Source organism: Ranitomeya imitator, chromosome 3, assembly GCF_032444005.1.
Source record: "Ranitomeya imitator isolate aRanImi1 chromosome 3, aRanImi1.pri, whole genome shotgun sequence".
Classification (NCBI taxonomy): domain Eukaryota; kingdom Metazoa; phylum Chordata; class Amphibia; order Anura; family Dendrobatidae; genus Ranitomeya; species Ranitomeya imitator.
This window is the reverse complement of record NC_091284.1, coordinates 701,055,085-701,078,497: the sequence shown is the minus strand read 5'-3', so window position 1 is coordinate 701,078,497 and position 23,413 is coordinate 701,055,085. Positions and strand designations below refer to the sequence as shown.

Genomic DNA, 23,413 nt, shown 5'->3' with positions numbered 1-23,413 from the left:
AGAGCACAAGATTTAGATCCCATGGCACTATCTTTTGTTTAACAACCGGCCTGGATCTGGTGACCGCTTTGAAAAACCTTGTTATCCAGTGATTACTGGCTATGTTGGAATTATATAGTGCCCCTAGAGCTGAAACCTGAACTCTAAGGGTGCTGGTGGCTAAGCCTAACTCTAGGCCCTTCTGTAAAAATTCTAGGATTTGAGCAATATCAGGTTTTTGATTGATTTGTGCTCCTGAACTTGATAGGAACTTCCTCCATACCCTAACAAATGCTAGTCGTGGAGGCTTTCCTACTTTTAAGTAGAGTATTTACAAGATTTTGGGAGAATCCCTTTCCTTTCAGAAGTGACCTCTCAAGTTCCACGCTGTCAGGTGCAAGTTGGTTACTCGTGGATGCAAGACTGGACCCTGGGAAAGGAGGTCCGGTATTTCTGGGAGGATCCATGGCTGGGAAATGGACATGCTTCTCAACCATGGGAACCATGACCTTCTGGGCCAGAACGGGGCTATTAAAATCACTCGGGCTCCGTCTTCCCGAATTTTCCTCAGAACTATAGGAATGAGATTCAGAGGAGGGAAAGCGTAGGCGAGACTGAAATTCCAGGGGATCAGAAGAGCGTTGACTGCGTACGGGTTGTCCCTTGGGTCTAGGGAACAGAATTGATGGAGTTTCTTGTATCCTCGACTGGCAAACAGATCTATCTCTGGACATCCCCACAACCGTACGATCTGATTGAAGACAGCCGGTTTTAGAGACCAGTCCCCTTGTTTGAGCTCGTTGCGGCTTAAGTAATCGGCCATGGTATTTAGATTTCCCTTTATATGAAGGGCCGTAAGGGAGAGCAGGTGATTTTCGGCCATCTGAAAAATATGATTTGTAACGTTCATTAATGACCTAGACCGTGTACCTCCTTGGTGGTTCACATAAGCAACGGTCACCTGGTTGTCAGAGAGTAGTCTAACCTGTCTACCCTGCAGAGGTATAAGGAACCTATCTAAGGCGCGTTCCACCGCCATCAATTCCTTCAAATTGGAGGACGTGTCTCGCTCCGATTGGGACCACAGACCCTGAATGTAATTGTCTTCCCAGTGTGCCCCCCAACCCGTGGGGCTAGCATCAGTTGTTATCACCCGTGTTATCTGATTTGTCCAAGGTACACCTCTACGAAGATTAGGGATGTGCGTCCACCAACTTAGGGAACCCGTGGCGTCTACAGATAGGGAAAATTTTTTATCAAGGTTAGCGCCCAGCCGCCGAAAATTATGCAGAACATCCCATTGCAGAGACCTGGAGTGAAACTGTGCCCACATCACCGCCGGAAAACAAGAAGTGAACCTAAGAGTGACATAGCATTTCTTAAGGAGACTACGGGATTATTAATTGCTCTGGAGGCCAGCCGACGAATAGAATCGACTTTTGAGTCTGGCAGGCGACATTCCTGCTGACCCGAATCCACCGTAAGACCCAAAAACTGCTGTGACGTTGAGGGCTGAAGACGCGACTTTTTGAGATTGATAATCCATCCTAAGTTGTGTAATGCTGCTATCACTTTCTCCAACTGCTCTTTACAGTGTGACTCTGAACGCCCAACAATCAATAAATCATCCAGGTAGGGAATTATTAGTATGTTTTGCTCATGAAGGTGTGCCATAACCTCTACCATAATCTTAGTGAAAACCCGAGGTGCGACTGCAACACCAAAGGGGAGTGCCTGATATTGAAAGTGCTCTACTGTGCCGGCAAGAGAAACCGCCACCCTGAGAAAGCGCTGATGAGTTGCATGTATCGGGACATGGTAATAGGCGTCTTTCAGATCTAAGACAACCATGAAGCAATTGTGAAAAAGAAGCTTTATTGCCGACTTCACAGATTCCATTTTAAAGGATGGGACCCGCAGGAATACATTCAGGCCCTTTAGATTGATGATGGTACGATATGATCCATCTGGCTTCTTTATCAGGAATAAAGGGGAGTAAAACCCCGTACCTTGTTCCTTCGTAGGTACTTTAACGAGAACCCCCTTTCTTTGGAGATCTCGAACTTCTGACTCCAACGCCAATTGTTCTGCGGGAGAAGAACGGATAGGGGTTAATTTAAATTTGTCCTGGGGGGTATGGTGGAATTGGAACTTTAACACCTCTTTAATGATACTGAGTATCCATGGACTATTGGTGATTTTCAACCAGGCTGGGTAGAAGGCCAACAGCCTACCGCCCACCTGGTCCGCCAGTCATTGAGGCTTTTTAGAGTCTCTAGAGGAGTTAAACATATAACCTCTACCTCTTCTTCTATAAGAGTTATATCTGGTCGAATCTCTATTTGAATCTCTGTCCGATCTTCGGCGATACAGCCCTCCTCTGTTGTAGTCTCGTCTATAGAAGGGTCTTGTTAGAAGAGGGAATCGCTTTTTATTGTCACCTGCTTTTTCTAGAAGCTCATCCAGGACTGGGCCAAACAAATGAACCCCCTCACAGGGGATGCCACATAGTTTCGATCTGGCCTGTAAGTCTCCTGGCCAGCATTTTATCCAAAGAGCTCTACGGGCCGCATTAGACAGTGCTGATGACCTTGCAGCTAGCCTAACGGAATCGGCTGACGCATCCGAAAGGAAGGCTGCTGCATCCTGAATCATAGACATAGATGATAGGATCTCGCACCTAGGAACCTTATCCTTGAGCTGGTCTTCTAGATTACCCAACCATACCATCAACGACCGGGCAGTGCAGGTGGCCGCAATCGCCGGTCTCAGGGAACCTGCTGATGCTTCCCAAGCTCCTTTAAGGAATACCTCAGCTTTCCTATCAAGCGGGTCCTTTAGGTTTCCCAGATCCTCAAATGGGAGAGATGTTTTTTTACAAGCTTTGGCCACCGCCGCATCCAGCTTCAGGACCTTGTCCCAGGAGGAAGAAGCCTCTTCCTCAAAGGGATATCTTCTTTTGAATGCTGGTGGGAGTGACCCCTTCCTTTCGGGTTTCTTCCATTCTCTCGTAATCAGTGATTTAACTTTATCAACTACCGGAAATACTCTTTTGGATTTGCGATCTATGCCTTTAAACATTATGTCCTGAATGGAACATTCCGCCTGGGTCTCCTCAATGCCCATGGTGTTGTTGACAGCTTTGACTAAGCGGTTAATCCTATCAAGTGATAGACAGGCTCGACTAGATTCCATGTCCTCTGATGATGATGACGGATGAGAATCCGAGCTTACACCACCCGTGTCTGAATCCACATCTGAGGCTGGGGATAATATCTCCTTCCTCTTTTTTGAAACTGACTTCTGAGACCTCATGGAATCTCTGACCTCCTGTCTAACCAGATCCCTAAGAGTAGACGTAAGGTCAGGGGCCTCGTCCTCAATTAACCGTTGAATGCAGATGCTACACAATTTCTTTTCATGTCCATCTGGAAGTGGCTCCGTACAGATGGCACACTCCCTATGTTTGGATTTGGACACAGATTTCCTCCCCTAATAAGGAGAGAGGGAATACAAGGAGGGACAGCTATCAGAAACGTACTTTCACGAAGCTCACTTACCCATCCCTGCAGCGAAAGGTACCGTGATCGGGGGGTCCTTCTTAGCCGGAGATCTCTTACGGCCCGAGGACTTAGTTGGTTTCTGAGCCTCTTTAGCTCTACCAGCGCGACTACTGCCACTAGAACGCCGCTGGGAGCTGCTCAAAGGCTGTTCAGGTTGCTGCTGCTGCTCACCGCCCAGCTGCGGTGTTCCTTCCAGAGACTCCATATTGGAAATGGTGGACAGGAACAAGCTGTGGCTTCAGTACGCCGTTTAAATTCCTCCCCCTGGGTACCACCCCCGGATGGGGGCCAGCAGGGAAATCATTTGCCGACGACCGGTACTGCGCTGGTAGGGTCGTGACCGCTAGGCGTCCGCTTAAAGCGCTGGACCCCTCGTGGCCAGAAAATCCCTCCCCAGACGCCGGGCGCCGCCATTAGCCAGAAGAAGTCGCTACCGCGCATGCGCGGCCGCGTCATCGCCCCGCGCCGCTCGCGACGTCATCCGGACACGCCTCTTCCGGACGCCGCTGCGGCGCTGAGAGCGGACCCGCCGGACAAGGACGGCAGCTCTCCCTAGCCACCGCAGACCCCGGCGCAAGCGGCGGACCGACCCCGGAGGCCCCAGCAGAAGCGGCACCCTGGAGACCCCCAGGTAAAAAGCAGCTGTCGTAGAAGCAAGGCCCTTAATGCCTCGGGCCGCTTCCTCCTGCCGACACCTACACCAACAGTACCCCTGCCGTGTGGTGCTTCCATCTACCTGACCAGGCCGAGGTAGGGGGACTCCGCTACCTGCATCGGTCTGTCAGGCGTGGGATAAATTCTTTCTTCGACCCTCTTCTCGGGGCCTGTCTGAAGAGGTTCCACTGTCAGGGACAGGAAACCAACTGGCGGGTGAGTGAGGTGCCGCCCTTTTATGTCTGAGGTTTCCTGTCCCTGAAGGGCGGATCCCCTCTCTCGTTGTGCTGTCATGGCGACTGAATAAAGTGAGATTCCGTCACTTGTACTACCTTGTATTGTTGCTGAGAATGTATGATATGGTTTTGCAGTGGCGTAACTGGAGTCTGATGGGCCCCAGTGAGAAATTTGGACCTGCTTCCCCCACACACACACACACAAGTTGGTCAGATGTATGGGCCCCTGTAGCGTTCTAAATTCTATACTTATGAATTGCCCCCCTCCCCCTTCATAATGTAGTAATGTCCACCATCCTGGTATATATGCCCATCATCCTGGTGACTATATCCGCATCCTGGTATACATGTCCCAATGCTGGTATATATGGTCCCCATCCTAGTATGTATGGTCCACATGGTCTCAATCCTGGTATATATGCCCATCATCCTGGTGACTATGTCTGCATCCTGGTATACATGTCCCAATGCTGTTATATATGGTCCCCATCCTGGTATGTATGGTCCACATGATCTCCATCCTGGTATATATGCCCCCTTCCTGGTATGTCTGTCCCCCTTCTGATTTACATGGTCCCTAATCCTAGTGTGTCCCCGTTTTGCCATTAATGCATAATTAAAAACAAAACCATTCTCCTCCCCTTTCCTCTGCTCCCACATTGCCCCGTGTCTTTTGTAGCCACTGCACAGCCCGGCAGCTATCTTAGTGTGCGCCAGTGTCATGCGCTGCTCCCTTTGGCTGCACCGCCGACGTCAGCTCACAGCCACTGCGCCGGCAGCATGTATCGCAGTGCAGGGACCCGACAGGTCTCTGCACCATGATGCATGCCATACTTAAGGAGAATAGCTAATCTGCAGTAAAATGGCTAATGTGCAGGTGTGCAATGATTGTTTACTAAACCGGAGATATAGTTATTAGACCTCCTTAACCCCTTAGTGACAGAGCCAATTTGGTACAATTCTGACCACTGTCAATTTATGAGGTTATAACTCTGGAACGCTTTAACGGATTCCACTGATTCGGAGAATGTTTTTGCGTGACATATTGTACTTCATGTCAGTGGTAACATTTATTCGATATTACTTGCGTTTTATTTATAAAAAAACGGAAATATGGCGAAAATGTTTAAAATTTTGCAATTTTCAAACTTTGAATTTTTATGCCCTTAAAATCACAGAGATATGTCACACAAAATGCTTAATAAGTAACATTTCCCACATGTCTACTTTACATCAGCACAATTTTGGAACCAAAATTTTTTTTTGTTAGGGAGTTATAAGGGTTAAAAGTTGACCAGCAATTTCTCATTTCTACAACACCATTTTATTTTAGGGACCACATCTCATTTGAAGTCATTTTGAGGGGTCTATATGATTGAAAATACCCAAGTGTGACACCATTCTAAAAACTACACCCCTCAAGGTGCTCAAAACCATATTCAAGAAGTTTATTAACCCTTCTGGTGCTTCACAGGAATTTTTTGAATGTTTAAATAAAAATGAACATTTAACTTTTTTTCACAAAAAATTTAATTCAGCTCCAATTTGTTTTATTTTACCAAGGGTAACAGGAGAAAATGGACCCCAAACATTGTTGTACAATTTGTCCTGAGTATGCCAATACCCCACATGTGGGGGTAAACCACTGTTTGGGCGCATGGCAGAGCTCGGAAGCGAAGGAGCGCCATTTGACTTTTCAATGCAAAATTGACTGGAATTGAGATGGGACGCCATGTTTCGTTTGGAGAGCCCCTGATGTGGCTAAACATTGAAACCCCCCACAAGTAACACCATTTTGGAAGGTAGACCCCCTAAGGAACTTATCTAGAGGTGTGGTGAGCACTTTGACCCACCAAGTGCTTCACAGAAGTTTATAATGCAGAGCCGTAAAAATAAAACAAATTTTTTTTCCCACAAAAATTATTTTTTAGCCCCCAGTTTTGTATTTTCCCGAGGGTAACAGGAGAAATTCGACCCCACAATTTGTTGTCCAATTTGTCCTGAGTACGCTGATACCCCATATGTGGGGGGGAACCACTGTTTGGGCGCATGGGAGGGCTCGGAAGGGAAGGAGCTCCATTTGGAATGAGGACTTAGATGGAATGGTCTGCAGGTGTCACATTGCATTTGCAGAGCCCCTAATGTACCTAAACAGTAGAAACCTCCCACAAGTGACCCCATTTTGGAAACTAGACCCCCTAAGGAGCTCATCTAGATGTGTTGTGATAGCTTTGAACCCCCAAGTGTTTCACTATAGTTTGTAACGCAGAGCCGTGAAAATTAAAAAAAAAATCTTTCCCCGCCAAAATTATTTTTTAGCCCCCCGTTTTGTATTTTCCCAAGGGTAAGAGGAGAAATTCGACCCCAAAAGTTGTTGTCCAATTTGTCCTGAGTACGCTGATACCCCGTATGTTGGGGGAAACCACCGTTTGAGCGCATGGCAGAGCTCGGAAGGGAAGGAGCGCCATTTGGAATGCAGACTTAGTTGGAATGGTCTGCAGACGTCACATTGCGTTTGCAGAACCCCTAATGTTCCTAAACAGTAGAAACCCCCCACAAGTGACCCCATATTGGAAACTAGACCCCCCAGGGAACTAATCTAGATGTGTTGTGAGAACTTTGAACCCCCAAGTGTTTCACTACAGTTTATAACGCAGAGCCGTGAAAATAAAAAATCTTTTTTTTTCCCCACAAAAAATATGTTTTAGCCCCAAGTTTTGTATTTTCCCAAGGGTAACAGGAGAAATTGGACCCCAAAAGATGTTGTCCTATTTGTCCTGAGTACGCTGATACCCCATATGTTGGGGTGAACCCCTGTTTGGGCACACGGGAGAGCTCGGAAGGGAAGAAGCACTGTTTTACTTTTTCAACGCAGAATTGGCTGGAATTGAGATCGGACGCCATGTCGCGTTTGGAGAGCCCCTGATGTGCCTAAACAGTGGAAACCCCACAATTATAACTGAAACCCTAATCCAAACACTCCCCTAACCCTAATTCCAACGGTAACCCTAACCACACCCCTAACCCTAATCCCAACCCTATTCCCAACTGTAAATGTAATCCTAACTCTAACTGTAACTTTAGCCCCAACCCTAACTGTAGCCCTAGCCCTAACCCTAGCCCTAACCCTAATCCTAACCCTAACGGGAAAATGGAAATAAATACATTTTTTTAATTTTTCCCTAACTAAGGGGGTGATGAAGGGGGGTTTGATTTACTTTTATAGCGTTTTTTTTAGCGGATTTTTATGATTGGCAGCCGTCACACACTGAAAGACGCTTTTTATTGCAAAAAATATTTTTTGCGTTACCACATTTTGAGAGCTATAATTTTTCCATATTTTGGTCCACAGAGTCATGTGAGGTCTTGTTTTTTGCGGGACGAGTTGACGTTTTTATTGGTAACATTTTCGGGCACGTGACATTTTTTGATCGCTTTTTATTCCGATTTTTGTGAGGCAGAATGACCAAAAACCAGCTATTCATGAATTTCTTTTGGGGGAGGCGTTTATACCGTTCCGCGTTTGGTAAAATTGATAAAGCAGTTTTATTCTTCGGGTCAGTACGATTACAGCGATACCTCATTTATATCATTTTTTTATGTTTTGGCGCTTTTATACGATAAAAACTATTTTATAGAAAAAATAATTATTTTGGCATCGCTTTATTCTCAGGACTATAACTTTTTTATTTTTTTGCTGATGATGCTGTATGGCGGCTCATTTTTTGCGGGACAAGATGACGTTTTCAGTGGTACCATGGTTATCTATATCTGTCTTTTTGATCGCGTGTTATTCCACTTTTTGTTCGGCGGTATGATAATAAAGCGTTGTTTTTTGCCTCTTTTTTTTTTTTCTTACGGTGTTTACTGAAGGGGTTAACTAGTGGGCCAGTTTTATAGGTCGGGCCGTTACGGACGCGGCGATACTAAATATGTGTACTTTTATTGTTTGTTTTTTTTTATTTAGATAAAGAAATGTATTTATGGGAATAATATTTTTTTTTTTTTTCATTATTTTGGAATATTTTTTTTTATTTTTTTTTTTTACACATTTGAAAATTTTTTTTTTTACTTTTTTACTTTGTCCCGGGGGGGGGGGGGCATCACAGATCGGTGATCTGACAGTTTGCACAGCACTCTGTCAGATCACCGATCTGAGAGCAGTGCAGGCTGCTTCACAGTGCCTGCTCTGAGCAGGCTCTGTGAAGCCACCTCCCTCCCTGCAGGACCCGGATCCGCGGCCATCTTGGATCCGGGGCTCGAGCAGGGAGGGAGGGAGGTGAGACCCTCGCAGCAACGTGATCACATCGCGTTGCTGCGGGGGGCTCAGGGAAGCCCGCAGGGAGCCCCCTCCCTGCGCGGTGCTTCCCTGCACCGCCGGCACATCGTGATCATCTTTGATCGCGGTGTGCCAGGGGTTAATGTGCCGGGGGCGGTCCGTGACCGCTCCTGGCACATAGTGCCGGATGTCAGCTGCGATAGGCAGCTGACACCCGGCCGCGATCGGCGGCGCTCCCCCCGTGAGCGCCGCCGATCGCGCTGGACGTACTATCCCGTCCATGGTCATACGGGCCCACCCCACATGGACGGGATAGTACGTCCGATGTCAGAAAGGGGTTAAGGGACCACCTCACATTTAAAGTCACTTTGAGGGGTGTTCCTGACAGAAAATACCCAAAAGTGATACCATTCTGAAAACTGCATCCCTTAACCCCTTTCTGCCAGCTGACGGAATAGTACGTCAGCTGGCAGATCCCCTGCTTTGAGGTGGGCTCCGGCGGTGAGCCCACCTCAAAGCCGCGACATGTCAGCTGTTTTGTACAGCTGACATGTGCGCGCAATGAGCGCGAGCGGAATCGCGATCCGCCCGCGCCCATTAACTAGTTAAATGCCGCCGTCAAGCGCTGACAGCGGCATTTAACTAGCGCTCCCGGCCGCGCGGCCGGAAGTGCTCGCACTGCGGACCCCCGTCACATGATCGGGGGTCAGCAGTGCATCGCTATAACAACCAGAGGTCTCCTTGAGACCTCTATGGTTGTTGATGGCCGATTGCTTTGAGCGCCACCCTGTGGTCGGCGTTCAAAGCAACCTTGCATTTCTGCTACATAGAGGTGATCTGTACTTCACCTCTATGTAGCAGAGCCGATCGAGTTATGCATGCTTCTAGCCTCCTGTGGAGGCTATTGAAGCATGCCAAAATTTAAAAAAAAAAGTGATTAAAAATATAAAAAAAAATAAAAAATATATAAAAGTTCAAATCACCCCCCTTTCGCCCCAATCAAAATAAAACAATTAAAAAAAAAATCAAACATACACATATTTGGTATCGCCGCGTTCAGAATCGCCCGATCTATCAATAAAAACAAAGGACTAACCTGACTGCTAAATGACGTAGCGAGAAAAAAAATCAAAACGCCAAAATAACGTTTTTTTGGTCGCCGCGACATTGCATTAAAATGCAATAACGGGCGATCAAAAGAACGTATCTACACCAAAATGGTATCATTAAAAACGCCAGCTCGGCACGCAAAAAATAAGCCCTCACCTGACCCCAGATCACGAAATTTGGAGACGCTACGGGTATCGGAAAATCGCGCATTTTTTTTTTTTTTTTTTTAGCAAAATTTGGAATTTTTTTTCACCACTTAGATAAAAAATAACCTAGACATGTTTGGTGTCTATGAACTCGTAATGACCTGGAGAATCATAATGGCAGGTTAGTTTTAGCATTTAGTGAACCTAGCAAAAAAGCCAAACAAAAAACAAGTGTGAGATTGCACTTTTTTTGCAATTTCATCACACTTGGAATTTTTTTCCCGTTTTCTGTTACATGGCATGGTAAAATCAATGGTATCTTTCAAAAGTACATCTCGTCCCGCAAAATATAAGCCCTCACATGGCCATATTGACGGAAAAACAAAAAAGTTATGGCTCTGGGAAGGAGGGGAGCAAAAAACGAAAATGAAAAAGCGGAAAAAGCTCCGGGGGTGAAGGGGTTAAGGTGCTCAAAACCACATTCAAGAAGTTTATTAACACTTTACGTGCTTCTGGAAGGAAAAAATTAACATTTACCTTTTTTTTTTTCCCCAAACATTTTACTTCAGAACCAAAAAAGAGAAAATGAACAACAAAATGTGTTGTGCAATTTTTCCTGAATAAGCCAATACCTCATATGTGGGGGTAAACCACTGTTTGGGCGCATGGCAGAGCTTGGAAGGGAAGGAGCGCCGTTTGACTTTTTCAACGCAGAATTGGTTGGAATTGAGATCAGATGCCATGTCGCGTTTGCAGAGCCCCTGATGTGCCTAAACAGTGGAAACCCCTCACAAGTGACACCATTTTGGAAACTAGACCCCCTAAGGAACTTCTCTAGATGTGTGGTGCGCACTTTTAACCCCCAAGTGCTTCACAGAAGTTTATAATGTAGAGCCGTGAAAATAAAAAAATGTTTTAGCCCCCCAATTTTAATTTTCACAAGGGTAACAGGAGAAATTGGACCCCAAAAGTTGTTTTCCAGTTTGTCCTGAGTACGCAGATACCCCATATGTGCGGGGACCACTGTTTGGGCACACAGCAGGGCTCGGAAGGGAAGCAGTGACGTGTTAAAATTCAGACTTTGATGGATTGGTCTGCGGGCATCATGTTGCATTTGCAGAGCTCCTGATGTACCTAAACAGTAGAAACCCCCCACGAGTGACCCACTTTTGGAAACTAGACCCCCCCCCTCCAAGAAGCTTATCTAGATGTGTGGTGAGAACTTTGAACGCCCAAGTGCTTCACAGAAGTTATAACGCAGAGCCGTGAAAATGAAAAATCTTTCTTTTTTCCCACAAATGATTTTTTAGCCCTCTTTTATTTTCCCAAGGGTTGCAGGAGAAATTGGACCGCAAAAGTTGTTGTCCAATTTGTCCTGGGTACGCTGAAGCCCCATATGTGGGGGTAAACCACTGTTTGGGTGCATGGAAGAGCTCAGAAGGGGGGGGGGAAACACCATTTGACAAATTCAACGCAAAATTGGCTGGAATCAATGGTGTAGCCATGTTGCATTTGGAGACCTCTGATGCACTAACCCCAACGCACCCCTAACCCTCACCATAATCCTAATCACAACCCTTACCCTAATCCCAACACACCCATAACCCTAATCCCAATCCTAACCCTAATTCCAAACCATAACCCTAATCCCAAACCATAACCCTAATCCCAAGCCATAACCCTAATCCCAAACCATAACCCTAATCCCAAACCATAACCCTAATCCCAAACCATAACCCTAATCCCAAACCTAACCCTAATTCCAACACTAAGGCTTCTTTTACACTTACTGTATTGTGGGCCTTTTTTGCGGGCTGTATTGCTGATATTTTCATGGTCTGCCGCAATAACTGACAGCAAAAAACTTGCGGATTGACGTTTTTCGGGTTCCTAATACTATGGCAAATGTATTGGGAAAAAAATGTCAGTCCGCAAAACTGGAAGTCACGGTGCACAGCAAAAACAACCGTCCGTTATTTTTGCGGCCCCATTGAATTACAATGGGGCTGTGTCTGTAAGCCGTGAAAAATATCGAGCAGGCTCGATATTTTTTCACAGCCATAAATAGGGCCCTCACGGCCATACGGCGCTCCGTGGAATTATTGCGGCCCGTTTTTGCGGCCCCATAGAAATCTATTGGGACTGCAAAAACAGGACGCAAAACCATGGTAATTGTAAAAGAAGCCTTACCCTAATCCTAGCCCTAATTTTAGCCCCAACCCTAACCCCAATTTTAGCCTCAACACTAACTTTAACTTTAGCCCAACTTTAACCCTAATGGGAAAATGGAAATACATTTTCTTTAATTTTATTATTTTTCCCAAACTAAAGGGGGTGATAAAGGGGGGGGGGATTATTTACTACTTTTTTAAATTTTGATCACAGCGATAGGGTTTATCACAGTAACCAAAATGAACCAATAGAAAAAAATCTTCCTATTGCTGCCGGCCGGCCGACCTCAGCGGGCACACTGCGCATGCGCCCGCCATTTTTTTCCTGGATGAAGATGTGGCTCCCACTAGAAGCAGGAGGGCTGCCTGGGGAGCACAAGGAGGTACGGTGGGGAAGGGGGGGGGGTTAAATCAGGGACCCCATTTCACTCTTCTCTGATGTGCGATCACATCAGAGGAGAGAGAAATTAAATGGCACATTGGCCTTTTTTTTTGCGGTCGCCGGTAAACGGTTAATACATGCGATAGCAAAACCGGGGTCGGTAAAAACCAACCCAAATCATGTTCTCAGCCGAGACTCCGGAGATAACCAGACTCTGGGGGACGCTATACACTTTTTCCACAGCGCTGTCAATGAATGGCGCTGTGGTTTAAGTACCATTAACTATCGCTGTTAAAAGTAGTATCGGCGGTAGTTAACGGGTTAATAAAGTGTTCTTAAACTTGTGGGTAATTTTATCTGTGGAAAATTTTCCCCGACATTCTTCTGTGCTGCAGAGCATCTCACCTATAACTATACTATTCTCCTGCCCGGCAGAGCATCTCACCTATAATATACAGTACAGATCAAAAGTTTGGACACACCTTCTCATTTAAAGATTTTTCTGTATTTTCATGACTATGAAAATTGTAAAATTCACACTGAAGGCATCAAAACTATGAATTAACAAATGTGGAATTATATACCAAAAAAAAAAAAAAAGTGTGAAACAACTGAAAATATGTCTTATATTCTAGGTTCTTCAAAGTAGCCACCTTTTGCTTTGATGACTGCTTTGCACACTCTTGGCATTCTCTTGATGAGCTTCAAGAGGTAGTCACCAGAAATGGTTTTCACTTCACAGGTGTGCCCTGTCAGGTTTAATAAATGGGATTTCTTGCCTTATAAATGGTGTTGGGACCATCAGTTGTGTTGTGTAGAAGTCTGGTGGATACACAGCTGATAGTCCTATTGAATAGACTGTTAGAATTTGTATTATGGCAAGAAAAAAGCAGCTAAGTAAAGAAAAACGAGTGGCCATCATTACTTTAAGAAATGAAGGTCAGTCAGTCTGAAAAATTGGGAAAACGTTGAGTGTCCCCAAGTGCAGTAGCAAAAACCATCAAGCGCTACAAAGAAACTGGCTCACATGAGGACCGTCCCAGGAAAGGAAAACCAAGAGTCACCTCTGCTTCTGAGGATAAGTTTATCCGAGTCACCAGCCTCAGAAATCGCAGGTTAACAGCAGCTCAGATTAGAGACCAGGTCAATGCCACACAGAGTTCTAGTAGCAGACACATCTCTACAACAACTGTTAAGAGGAGACTTTGTGCAGCAGGCCTTCATGGTAAAATAGCTGCTAGGAAACCACAGCTAAGGACAGGCAACAAGCAGTAGAGACTTGTTTGGGCTAAAGAACACAAGGAATGGACATTAGACCCATGGAAATCTGTGCTTTGGTCTGATGAGTCCTAATTTGATATCTTTGGTTTCAACCACCGTGTCTTTGTGCGACGCAGAAAAGGTGAACGGATGGACTCTACATGCCTGGTTCCCACCGTGAAGCATGGATGAGGTGTGATGGTGTGGGGGTGCTTTGCTGGTGACACTGTTGGGGATTTATTCAAAATTGAAGGCATACTGAACCAGCATGGCTACCACAGCATCTTGCAGCGGCATGCTATTCCATCCGGTTTGCGTTTAGTTGGACCATCATTTATTTTTCAACAGGACAATGACCCCAAACACACCTCCAGGCTGTGTAAGGGCTATTTGACCAAGAAGGAGAGTGATGGGGTCCTACGTCATATGATCTGGCCTCCACAGTCACCAGACCTGAACCCAACTGAGATGGTTTGGGGTGAGCTGGACCGCAGAGTGAAGGCAAAAGGGCCAACAAGTGCTAAGAATCTCTGGGAACTCCAAGATTGTTGGAAGACCATTTCCGGTGACTACCTCTTGAAGCTCATCAAGAGAATGCCAAGAGTGTGCAAAGCAGTCATCAAAGCAAAACGTGGCTACTTTGAAGAACCTAGAATATAAGACATATTTTCAGTGGTTTCACACTTTTTTGTTAAGTATATAATTCCACATGTGTTAATTCATAATTTTGATGCCTTCAGTGTGAACTTACAATTTTCATAGTCATGAAAATACAGAAAAATCTTTAAATAAGGTGTGTCCAAACTTGTGGTCTATACTAATTAAGACCCCCACAGGCCGCCCCAGAGGATGAGCATATCATTAACTCAAAACTAAAAATAAAGATTAAACAACAAGCACAAAACGGATTTTACCAGCCAAGGTATCATATTAATCAGTATAACGGCGCCTACCTGTCACTGTCTGTAGGTTACTGTGCACAATCCTGCTGACAGATTCCCTTTAACTGCTTCACGGTTACAAAAAGTAACAAGACTGAAAATGTGAAGCAGTATCATTTTGACATGGCTGCACATTATGTACATTTTTTGTGGAGTTTTTTATGCTTTTTTGGACAGAGTTGACCTGAGAAAGACGCAGTGTGCACATACCCCAAGAAGTATCTAGTTGGAAGAAGCACAGTATGGGGCTCACCTCATCAATAATGTTATCAAATTCTTTCTCCATTTCCGCTTTCACATTTTCCTTTATCTGCGAGGCCTCAGACTTGGGAAGGAGAATATTTTCCAACTCCTTCTCAAACTCTTGCATAAGGGCCCGCTCATCTTCATCCTCGGGATCCCGAGTATCAGACACATGGGTTGAGTCTTCTTCGCTGTGTAATTCTTTATCCTCAGCATCACCTTTATCATCCTGTAAGATCAAGAAATCTGATAATATAACCCTTATAAAGTGCCCACAATGATTACCACCGGATACGGCGAAATTAGTGCAAGACCACCAAGCTGAAGAAAAAAAATGGAATGTCCGAATCGAGAACTATAAAGGTAGGATCTACAACAATCCTCTTAACAGGATTAGTCTCAGGATCTTATCTTCAGGAGCACCCAGCTCCCTGGCGGTGGGGCACCCCAAAGATTGTCATTTTTTGCCGGCTGTATGGCCGAGGAACACAGACCTCCAGACCAGCGTGCTTGCATGCTGCCTAGCGACCAGATTGAAAGCATGTGCTACTTGCCTCAAAAACTGGCCACTTCTGACAGACTTCAGAGGTGGCTGATAACCCTGCCAACAATTAGTAAACTTAGTATATTACCGGTCTCATCATGCTCACCCTGCCAGACTCGTGGTACAGTCCTGCATCTTCTTGTACCCAATCTGCCCATTCTCCTAGCCCCTCATTCCCTGCTGCTATAATAGAAGGATGTTGTGGCGCCAACATGTAACCTCGCCTCAAACACGGTAAGGACAAGGTCACACGTTGCGTTTTTTTCTGCAGTAGAATATGCTGCAAACTTCGCCTGTTTGTACAGACTTCGTTGCAGACTTGGTGCAGAAGTCAGTATCCATGAAGAAATTTTCTGCGAAGTGTAGATTTGTTGAAATCTCATTCCTTAGTCTGCACGGTGACTCGCTGCAGACTTTTTGCACGCAGATACACACCAAATACGCCATGAGTGATCGCGTCTCCACTGCGGACGTCCACCGATGTATCCACACGAGTTTAGCAGTGAGAATAGCCTAGAGAAAGAGCGGGCGAGCCGTACATATCGCCCAATGAATTGCAAATGCGAAATTTGTGCCTACATGCTGCTGATCTCAGCCCCTTCCCTCTTGTCAAATTTATGCTGCAGATATATTTCGCAGCATGTGCACGATATTTCATAAAGGGAATCGATCAGCAGGTTTGTGCTACCTCATCTGAGAGCAGCATGATGTAGGCAGAGACCCTGAATCCAACGATGTATCACTTAGATTAGTGGGTGCAGCTGTTCGAACAGCGTTTTTAGACTTGGCAATGCAGTAGAGCTGAGAAAGCTGCCCCCGCCCACACCAGGGTCTGTATATACAATGGATAGACAGTGAGCTGCTTATCACAGGAGGGGCGGAGTCAGACTTGAACTCACATGCTGCTGTATCCAGTAATGGTAAGCTCCTGATGCCACAACAATCGTTGCACATAAACAACATAACGGACCCCTACAGAATGCCATCTTCAGAATAGGTAGCAAAAACCTGCTGACAGGTTCCCATTAAAATGTGATGGGACCGTAAAATGCAGTGTTTTTTCTGCCGTGTGGGAACATAACACAAAGGTTTGCACTGGCAATTAATTAAGGATAATCAAGCACACACACACACGGCCTCCTGCATCACCACGGCCCGATGACGTATGTCTGCTAGATACACACGGCCACTTGTGCAGGTTCCTCTACAATAGGACATTTGTTCTGTGCAATCTAAATCTATGAAGGGATTTCTACATATACATCAACCCAATGGCCCTAAAAAACAGTGCAGGCTGGGAACTTAACCCCTTAATGACCTGGCCAGATTTTTTAAGTGTCAATTTATGTAGCAATAACTCTGAAATGCTTCAACATATCCCATTGATTTGGAGACTTTTTTTCGGGACATATTATACTTTATGATAACGGTAAATTAAGGTTGATATGTTTTGTTTAGCTTTTAAAAACATCATACAAAAATGGCAAAAAAAAATGCAATTTTCACACTGAATGATTATCCCTTTAATCCATATACCGTATATACTCGAGTATAAGCCGAGATTTTCAGCCCATTATTTTAGGATGAAAGTGCCCCTCTCGGCTTATACTCGAGTCATTGTCCCAGGGGGGGGCGGCAGGGGCTGTGACATACTCACCTGCTCCCGGCGCGGTCCCTGGCAGCTTCTCTGATGGTCTTCTCCGGGCGCTGACAGCTTCGGGCAGTCACATGGTACCGCTCATTACAGTAATGAATATGGACGTAACTCCACTCCCATAGGGGTGGAGCCGCATATTCATTACTGTAATGAGTGGTACCAGTGACCGCTCAAAGCTGGAAGAGCTGCCGCGCCCGGAGAGGCCATCAGAGAAGCTGCCAGGGACCGCGCCGGGAGCAGGTGAGTATAATGGGGAGCATAACTGCGCTATATTCACCAGTCCTCGTTCCACCGCCGGGCTCGGTCTTCCGCGTCATCTGCCTGTGACGTTCAGATCAGAGGGCGTGATGACGTGGTTAGTGTGCGCCCTCTGCCTGAGCCTCAGTGCGGAGGATGGGGAAGACACAGCGGCGCCCGGCGGTGGAATGGGGAAAGGTGACTATAGCAAGTGCCGGGGGCCTGAGCGATGAGAGGCGAGTATGTCATTTTTTTTAATCGCAGCAAAAGCATATGGGGCATAATAGTCTATGGAGCATCTTATGGGGCCATAATCCGCATTTGTGGAGTATTATACGGGGCAAATGTGTCTATGGAGCATCTTATGGGGCCATAATCAACATGTGTGCAGCATTATATGGGGCAAATGTCTCTATGGAGCATCTTATGGGGCCTTAACCAGAATTTGTGCAGCATTATATGGGGCATATTTTAATATGGATCATCTTATAGGGTCCATCATAAACTTTATGGAGCATTATATGGGGCATATTTTGTATGGAGCATCTTATGGGGCCCATCATCAACTGTATGGAGCATTATATGGGGCTCCTGATTCAATATGGATATTCAAAAACACTTAACCTACTGATGTCTCAATTAATTTTACTTTTATTCGTATCTAGTTTTATTTTTGACATTTACCGGTAGCTGCTGCCTTTTCCACCCTAGGCTTATACTCGAGTCATTAAGTTTTCCCATTTTTTTGTGGCAAAATTAGGGGTCTCGGCTTACACTCGAGTATATACAGTAGTTATATCAGACCAAAACATTAATAAATAATGCGATATAAAGAAGAAAAGAGCCGGCACTCACCGATCGTCCGGAACAGGTACCTTTATTGAAGTGCGGTTAAAACATCTTCACGGCCGGGGGTGCTAAACAAGGAGAGCGGCAAGCATGACGACGGCCGTTTCGCGTCTAGTGTGCGCTTCTACGGGTCAAACCCATAGAAGCGCACACTAGGCGCGAAACGGCCGTCGTCATGCTTGCCGCTCTCCTTGTTTAGCACCCCCGGCCGTGAAGATGTTTTAACCGCACTTCAATAAAGTTACCTGTTCCGGACGATCGGTGAGTGCCGGCTCTTTTCTTCTTTATATCGCATTGACTGTCTGCTGCTTCTGCCAATGCACCCGTGATCAGAAGTCTGAACCTCCATTGCAGGTGAGCAGTTCACACTGTGTTTGAGAGCGGTGGTGCCGTCCAGCAGTCTCTACATTTTGTACATTAATAAATAACATTTCAATCATCTCTGCTTTACATCAGCACCATTTGTAAAATGAGGTTTTATTTTGTTGACATTTAAAAGGGTTTAAAATTGTAGCAGTAATTTTTCATTTTTTTTAAGGAAATTCACAAACTTATTGTTTTAGGGACCAATTCAGTCTTGAAATAACTTTGGGGGGTCATATTGGAATCCCTCAAGAGGTACAGTTTTAAAATCAGCGCCCCTCAACGTGTTCAAAATTGCTTTCAGGTCGTTTATTAACCCATCAGATGCTATTCAGAAATTAATGCAAAGTGAAAATATATATATATATATATATATATATATATATATATATATATATATATATATATATATATATATATATATATATATATATATATATATATATATATATATATATATATATATATATATATATACATATATACATACATATATACACACACACATACATGCATACATACATACACACACACACACACACGTATTAGCTAGGGACGCTACTAAAGGAAGAGGAGGCGGCGCCAGGCGTGCAGAGGCCATGAGTGACAGATGTGAGACGTCTGGATTAGGGGGAGAGACCTGCCCCCCGGACGATTTCACAGGTATGAGGGACAAATTTCAAAAGCGATTATCGCAGCAGTGCCAGGGAACCGAACTAACAGAGCCACATTGTCAGAATGCAGCATTAGTGCAGCACAAGGTGGCTCTTTTAGTTACAAACGCCTGAGGGGGGGACAGGTTCCCTTTAAAGCTGTATCAAGTATGGCGTCCAATACCTTTTTATGAGTTTTCTTTAGATCTGCTATAAACTTTACGAGGTCTTCTGGGTTCTTGATTATTCTAAAGCGGGGCGTCTTGGAAGAACCTAAGGCACAAAACTGATGAGTGAATTATAGTAGATCACACACTGGTCTCTACCATGAAGCCCAGCAATAAAGACACAATAGACACCAAAAATATGGTACCCACTGGATAATTTCTTACATGTCTGTCTGCTCTGGGTGAAGTTGCAGATCCTCCAGTGCTGGCCATATAACCACTAAACTATATTTCCCACAACCCCGTGCTCTAGGATCTGCTTGTGGCCACCTAGGCAGTGCTGATTGGAGGATACATGGTGCAGTGCATAGTTTCTAATAATACAACAATAAATTTAATTCTTGGCTGTCCCCAGCAACCTATGTAATGGTTTCCAGTCCTCCATCCTCCAGTTCTCTTTGCGTCGAGAAGGTACAGTGAGGATGGCGCAATCACTGCACAGAAAGGGGACGCCCATTACAGAAGAATAGAAGGTATCTACTGAGCATGTGTCAAACACTACAGAACGTATCCATGGGCAACCAGGTAGGCAAAAGATTTTGACATGTGGGTTTTTAGGGGCCATATCCATAGCAGCGTGTATTTTTTGGACATTGATTGAAGTTTGCTTTTTCTTTCATTTTGGAATTTAAGCTCCTGAGCCATGATGGATATTTTGTGAATAACCCTTTAAAAGGGGTGCCCTAAGAATGAGATAAAATGGTGTCCCCGTTATAATTCAGACTGCAGCCCGACCTAGTCACGTGTCAGTATGGGCTGAAGACTGAAGACATACAGCTCCAGAAACCTGCGTCTCAACTGACCAGAAATATATCACACACACTGCAGCCAGAATCGTCCGGGAGCACAGCTGTGATATGTGAAGAGATACACTGCTCAAAAAAATAAAGGGAACACTAAAATCCCACATCCTAGATATCACTGAATGAAATATTCCAGTTGTAAGTCTTTATTCATTACATAGTGGATTGTGTGGAGAACAATAAAACCTAAAAATGATCACTGTAAATCACAACTAATATCCCAAGGAGGTCTGAAGTTGAAATGATGCTCAAAATCAAAGTGGAAAATGAAGTTACAGGCTGATCCAACTTCAGTGGAAATGCCTCAAGAAAAGGAAATGATGCTCAGTAGTGTGTGTGGCCTCCACGTGCCTGTATGACCTTCCTACAAAGCCTGGGCATGCTCCTGATGAGGCGGCGGATGGTCTTCTGAGGGATCTCCTCCCAGACCGGGAATAAAGTATCCACCAACTCCTGGACAGTCTGTGGTGCAACGTGACGTTGGTGGATGTGAGAGACATGATGTCCCATACGTGTTCAATCCGATTCAGGTCTGGGGGAACGGGTGGGCCAGTCCATAGCTTCAATGCCTTCATCTTGCAGGAACTGCTGACACACTCCAGCCACATGAGGTCTGGCATTGTCCTGCATTAGGAGGAACCCAGGGTCAACTGCATCAGCATATGGTCTCACAAGGGGTCTGAGGATCTCATTTTGGTACCTAATGGCAGTCAGGCTACCTCTGGAGAGCACATGGAGGGCTGTGTGGGTCTCCAAAGAAATGCCACCCCACACCATTACTGACCAACCGGTCATGCTGAAGAATGTTGCAGGCAGTAGATCACTCTCCATGGTGTCTCCAGACTCTGTCACGTCTGTCACATGCGCTCAGTGTGAACCTGCTTTCATCTTTGAAGAGCACAGGGCGCCAGTGGCGAATTTGCCAATCCTGGTGTTTTGTGGAAAATTCCAATCGTCCTGCACGGTATTGGGCTGTGAGCACAACCGCCATCTGTGGACGTTGGGCACTCAGATATCCTCATGGAGTTGGTTTCTAACCGTTTTGCAGACACATGCACATTTGTGGCCTGCTGGAGGTCATTTTGCAGGGCTCTGGCAGTGCTCCTCCTTGCACAAAGGCTGAGGTAGCGGTCCTGCAGCTGGGTTATTGCCCTCCTACGGCCCCCTCAACGTTTCTTGGTGTACTGGCCTGTCTCCTGGTAGCGCCTCCAGCCTCTGGACACTATGCTGATCGACACAGCAAACCTTCTTGCCACAGCTCACCTTGATGTGCCATCCTGGATGAGCTGCACTACCTGAGCCACTTGTGTGGGTTGTAGAGTCCGTCTCATGCTACCACGAGTGTGAAAGCACAACCAACATTCAAAAGTGACCATAACATCAGCCAGAAAGCATTGGTACTGAGATGTGGTCTGTGGTCCCCACCTGCAGAAACACTCCTTTATTGAGTGTGTCTTGATAATTGTCAATGATTTCCATTTGTTGTCTATTCCATTCGTACAACAGCATGTGAAATTGATTGTCAAACAGTGTAGCTTCCTAAGTGGACAGTTTGATTTCACAGAAGTTTGACTTACTTGGAGTTATATTCTGTTGTTTAAGGGTATGTGCACACGTCAGGATTTTCTAGCAGAAATTTCCTGACAAAAACCGGACATTTCTGCCAGAAATCCGCATGCGTTTTTTTTTTTTGCGTTTTTTTTTTTGCGTTTGACGCTTTTTTGCGTTTTTTTCCCAAAGCATAGAATAGCGGGGAAAAAAGCGAAAAATCCGCAAAATTAATGAACATGCTGCTTTTTTGACCGCAATGCGTTTTTTTGCGGAAAAAACTGCATCATTTGCACAAAAATTGCAGAATGCATTCTAAATGATAGGATGCATATGTCTGCAGTTTGTAATGCGTTTTTATCGTGAAAAAAACGTGAAAAAACCTGAACGTGTGCACATACCCCAAGTGTTCCCTTTATTTTTTTGAGCAGTGTATATCTCTTCCTCACAGAGCACAAAGAGGTTTATCTCCAGCTTCATCCTCCTCTGTTTATTTGTTTAACAGTTGGGCACAGTCAGTCTCTGTGCACTAATATAAAAGCTGTCTGACTGATGGAGGAGGAAGGAGCTGGAGATCTCCTCACCAAACACAACGTGCGTTAACCTTTTCGTGCCACATTGTACTTTATGATAGTGGTAAAATTTGTGCGATATGATTTAAGATTATTTGTGAAAAAAAATGGAAATTGTGAAAATTTCAGTTTTCAAACTTTGTTTATGCCCTTAAACTACAGAGATGTGGCATACAAAATAGTTATTAAGTAACATTTCCCACATGTTTAATTGACTTCACATTTTTCAAAAAACACAATTTTTTCTCGTAGTAAGTTAGAAGGGTTAAAAGTTGACCAGCAATTTCTCATTTTTGCAACAAAATTTAGAAAACTTTTCTTTTTTTAGGAACCACATCACATTTGAAGTGACTAAAAACTGCATTCCTCAAAACCACATTCAGGAAGTGTATTAACCCTTTAAGTGCTTCACAGGAACTGAAGCAATGTGGAAAGAAAAAAATGAAAGTTTTACTTTTTCCCACAAAAATTTTACTTTAGCCCCAAATTTTGCATTTTCATTATGATAGCAAGAAAAAAAATGGAACCCCAAATTTGTTGTGCAATTTCTCCTGAGTTCATCGATATGTGGTGGGAAAACTACCGTTTGGGTGCACGGCAGGGCATTTTGGAAACTGGACCCCTCAAGGAATTAATCTAGATGTGTGGTCAGAACAAGGGTTTCACAGAATTTTATAATGTTGAACTGTGAAAATGATAACACATTTTTCCCCACAAAAATGCTATTTTAGCCCCAATATTTTTTTTTCACAAGGTTAGCAAGAAAAAAAATGCACCCCAAAATTTGTTGTACAATTTCTACTGAGTAAATAGATACCTTCAGATGGGAAGGAGACACTGCTCACTAAGCTGACAGTATATGCCATAGTTTTTCCCAACATATACTTTAACAATATCATTATGATCCTATTTATCAGGCAAATGCCACAAGTGTGCTTCTTCGGCCTCCATCTGGCCGGTATGAATGGGCATATTGTAATTTAACTGTACAGGAAA

General features: G+C 44.8%; 1 protein-coding gene across 2 annotated transcripts in view; it reads right to left on the bottom strand.

The window, feature by feature from the left end:
- The window catches only part of OS9 (OS9 endoplasmic reticulum lectin), an 86,836-nt gene that overhangs the window by 34,084 nt on the left and 29,339 nt on the right, over positions 1-23,413 (bottom strand). For both annotated transcript variants that reach the window (XM_069758588.1, XM_069758587.1), the window contains exons 10-11: positions 19,452-19,540; positions 14,975-15,193 (exon numbers count right to left, since the gene is read on the bottom strand). In XM_069758588.1, coding sequence (XP_069614689.1) covers positions 14,975-15,193; positions 19,452-19,540 — 308 coding nt within the window. The remainder of the gene's footprint in view (positions 1-14,974; positions 15,194-19,451; positions 19,541-23,413) is intronic.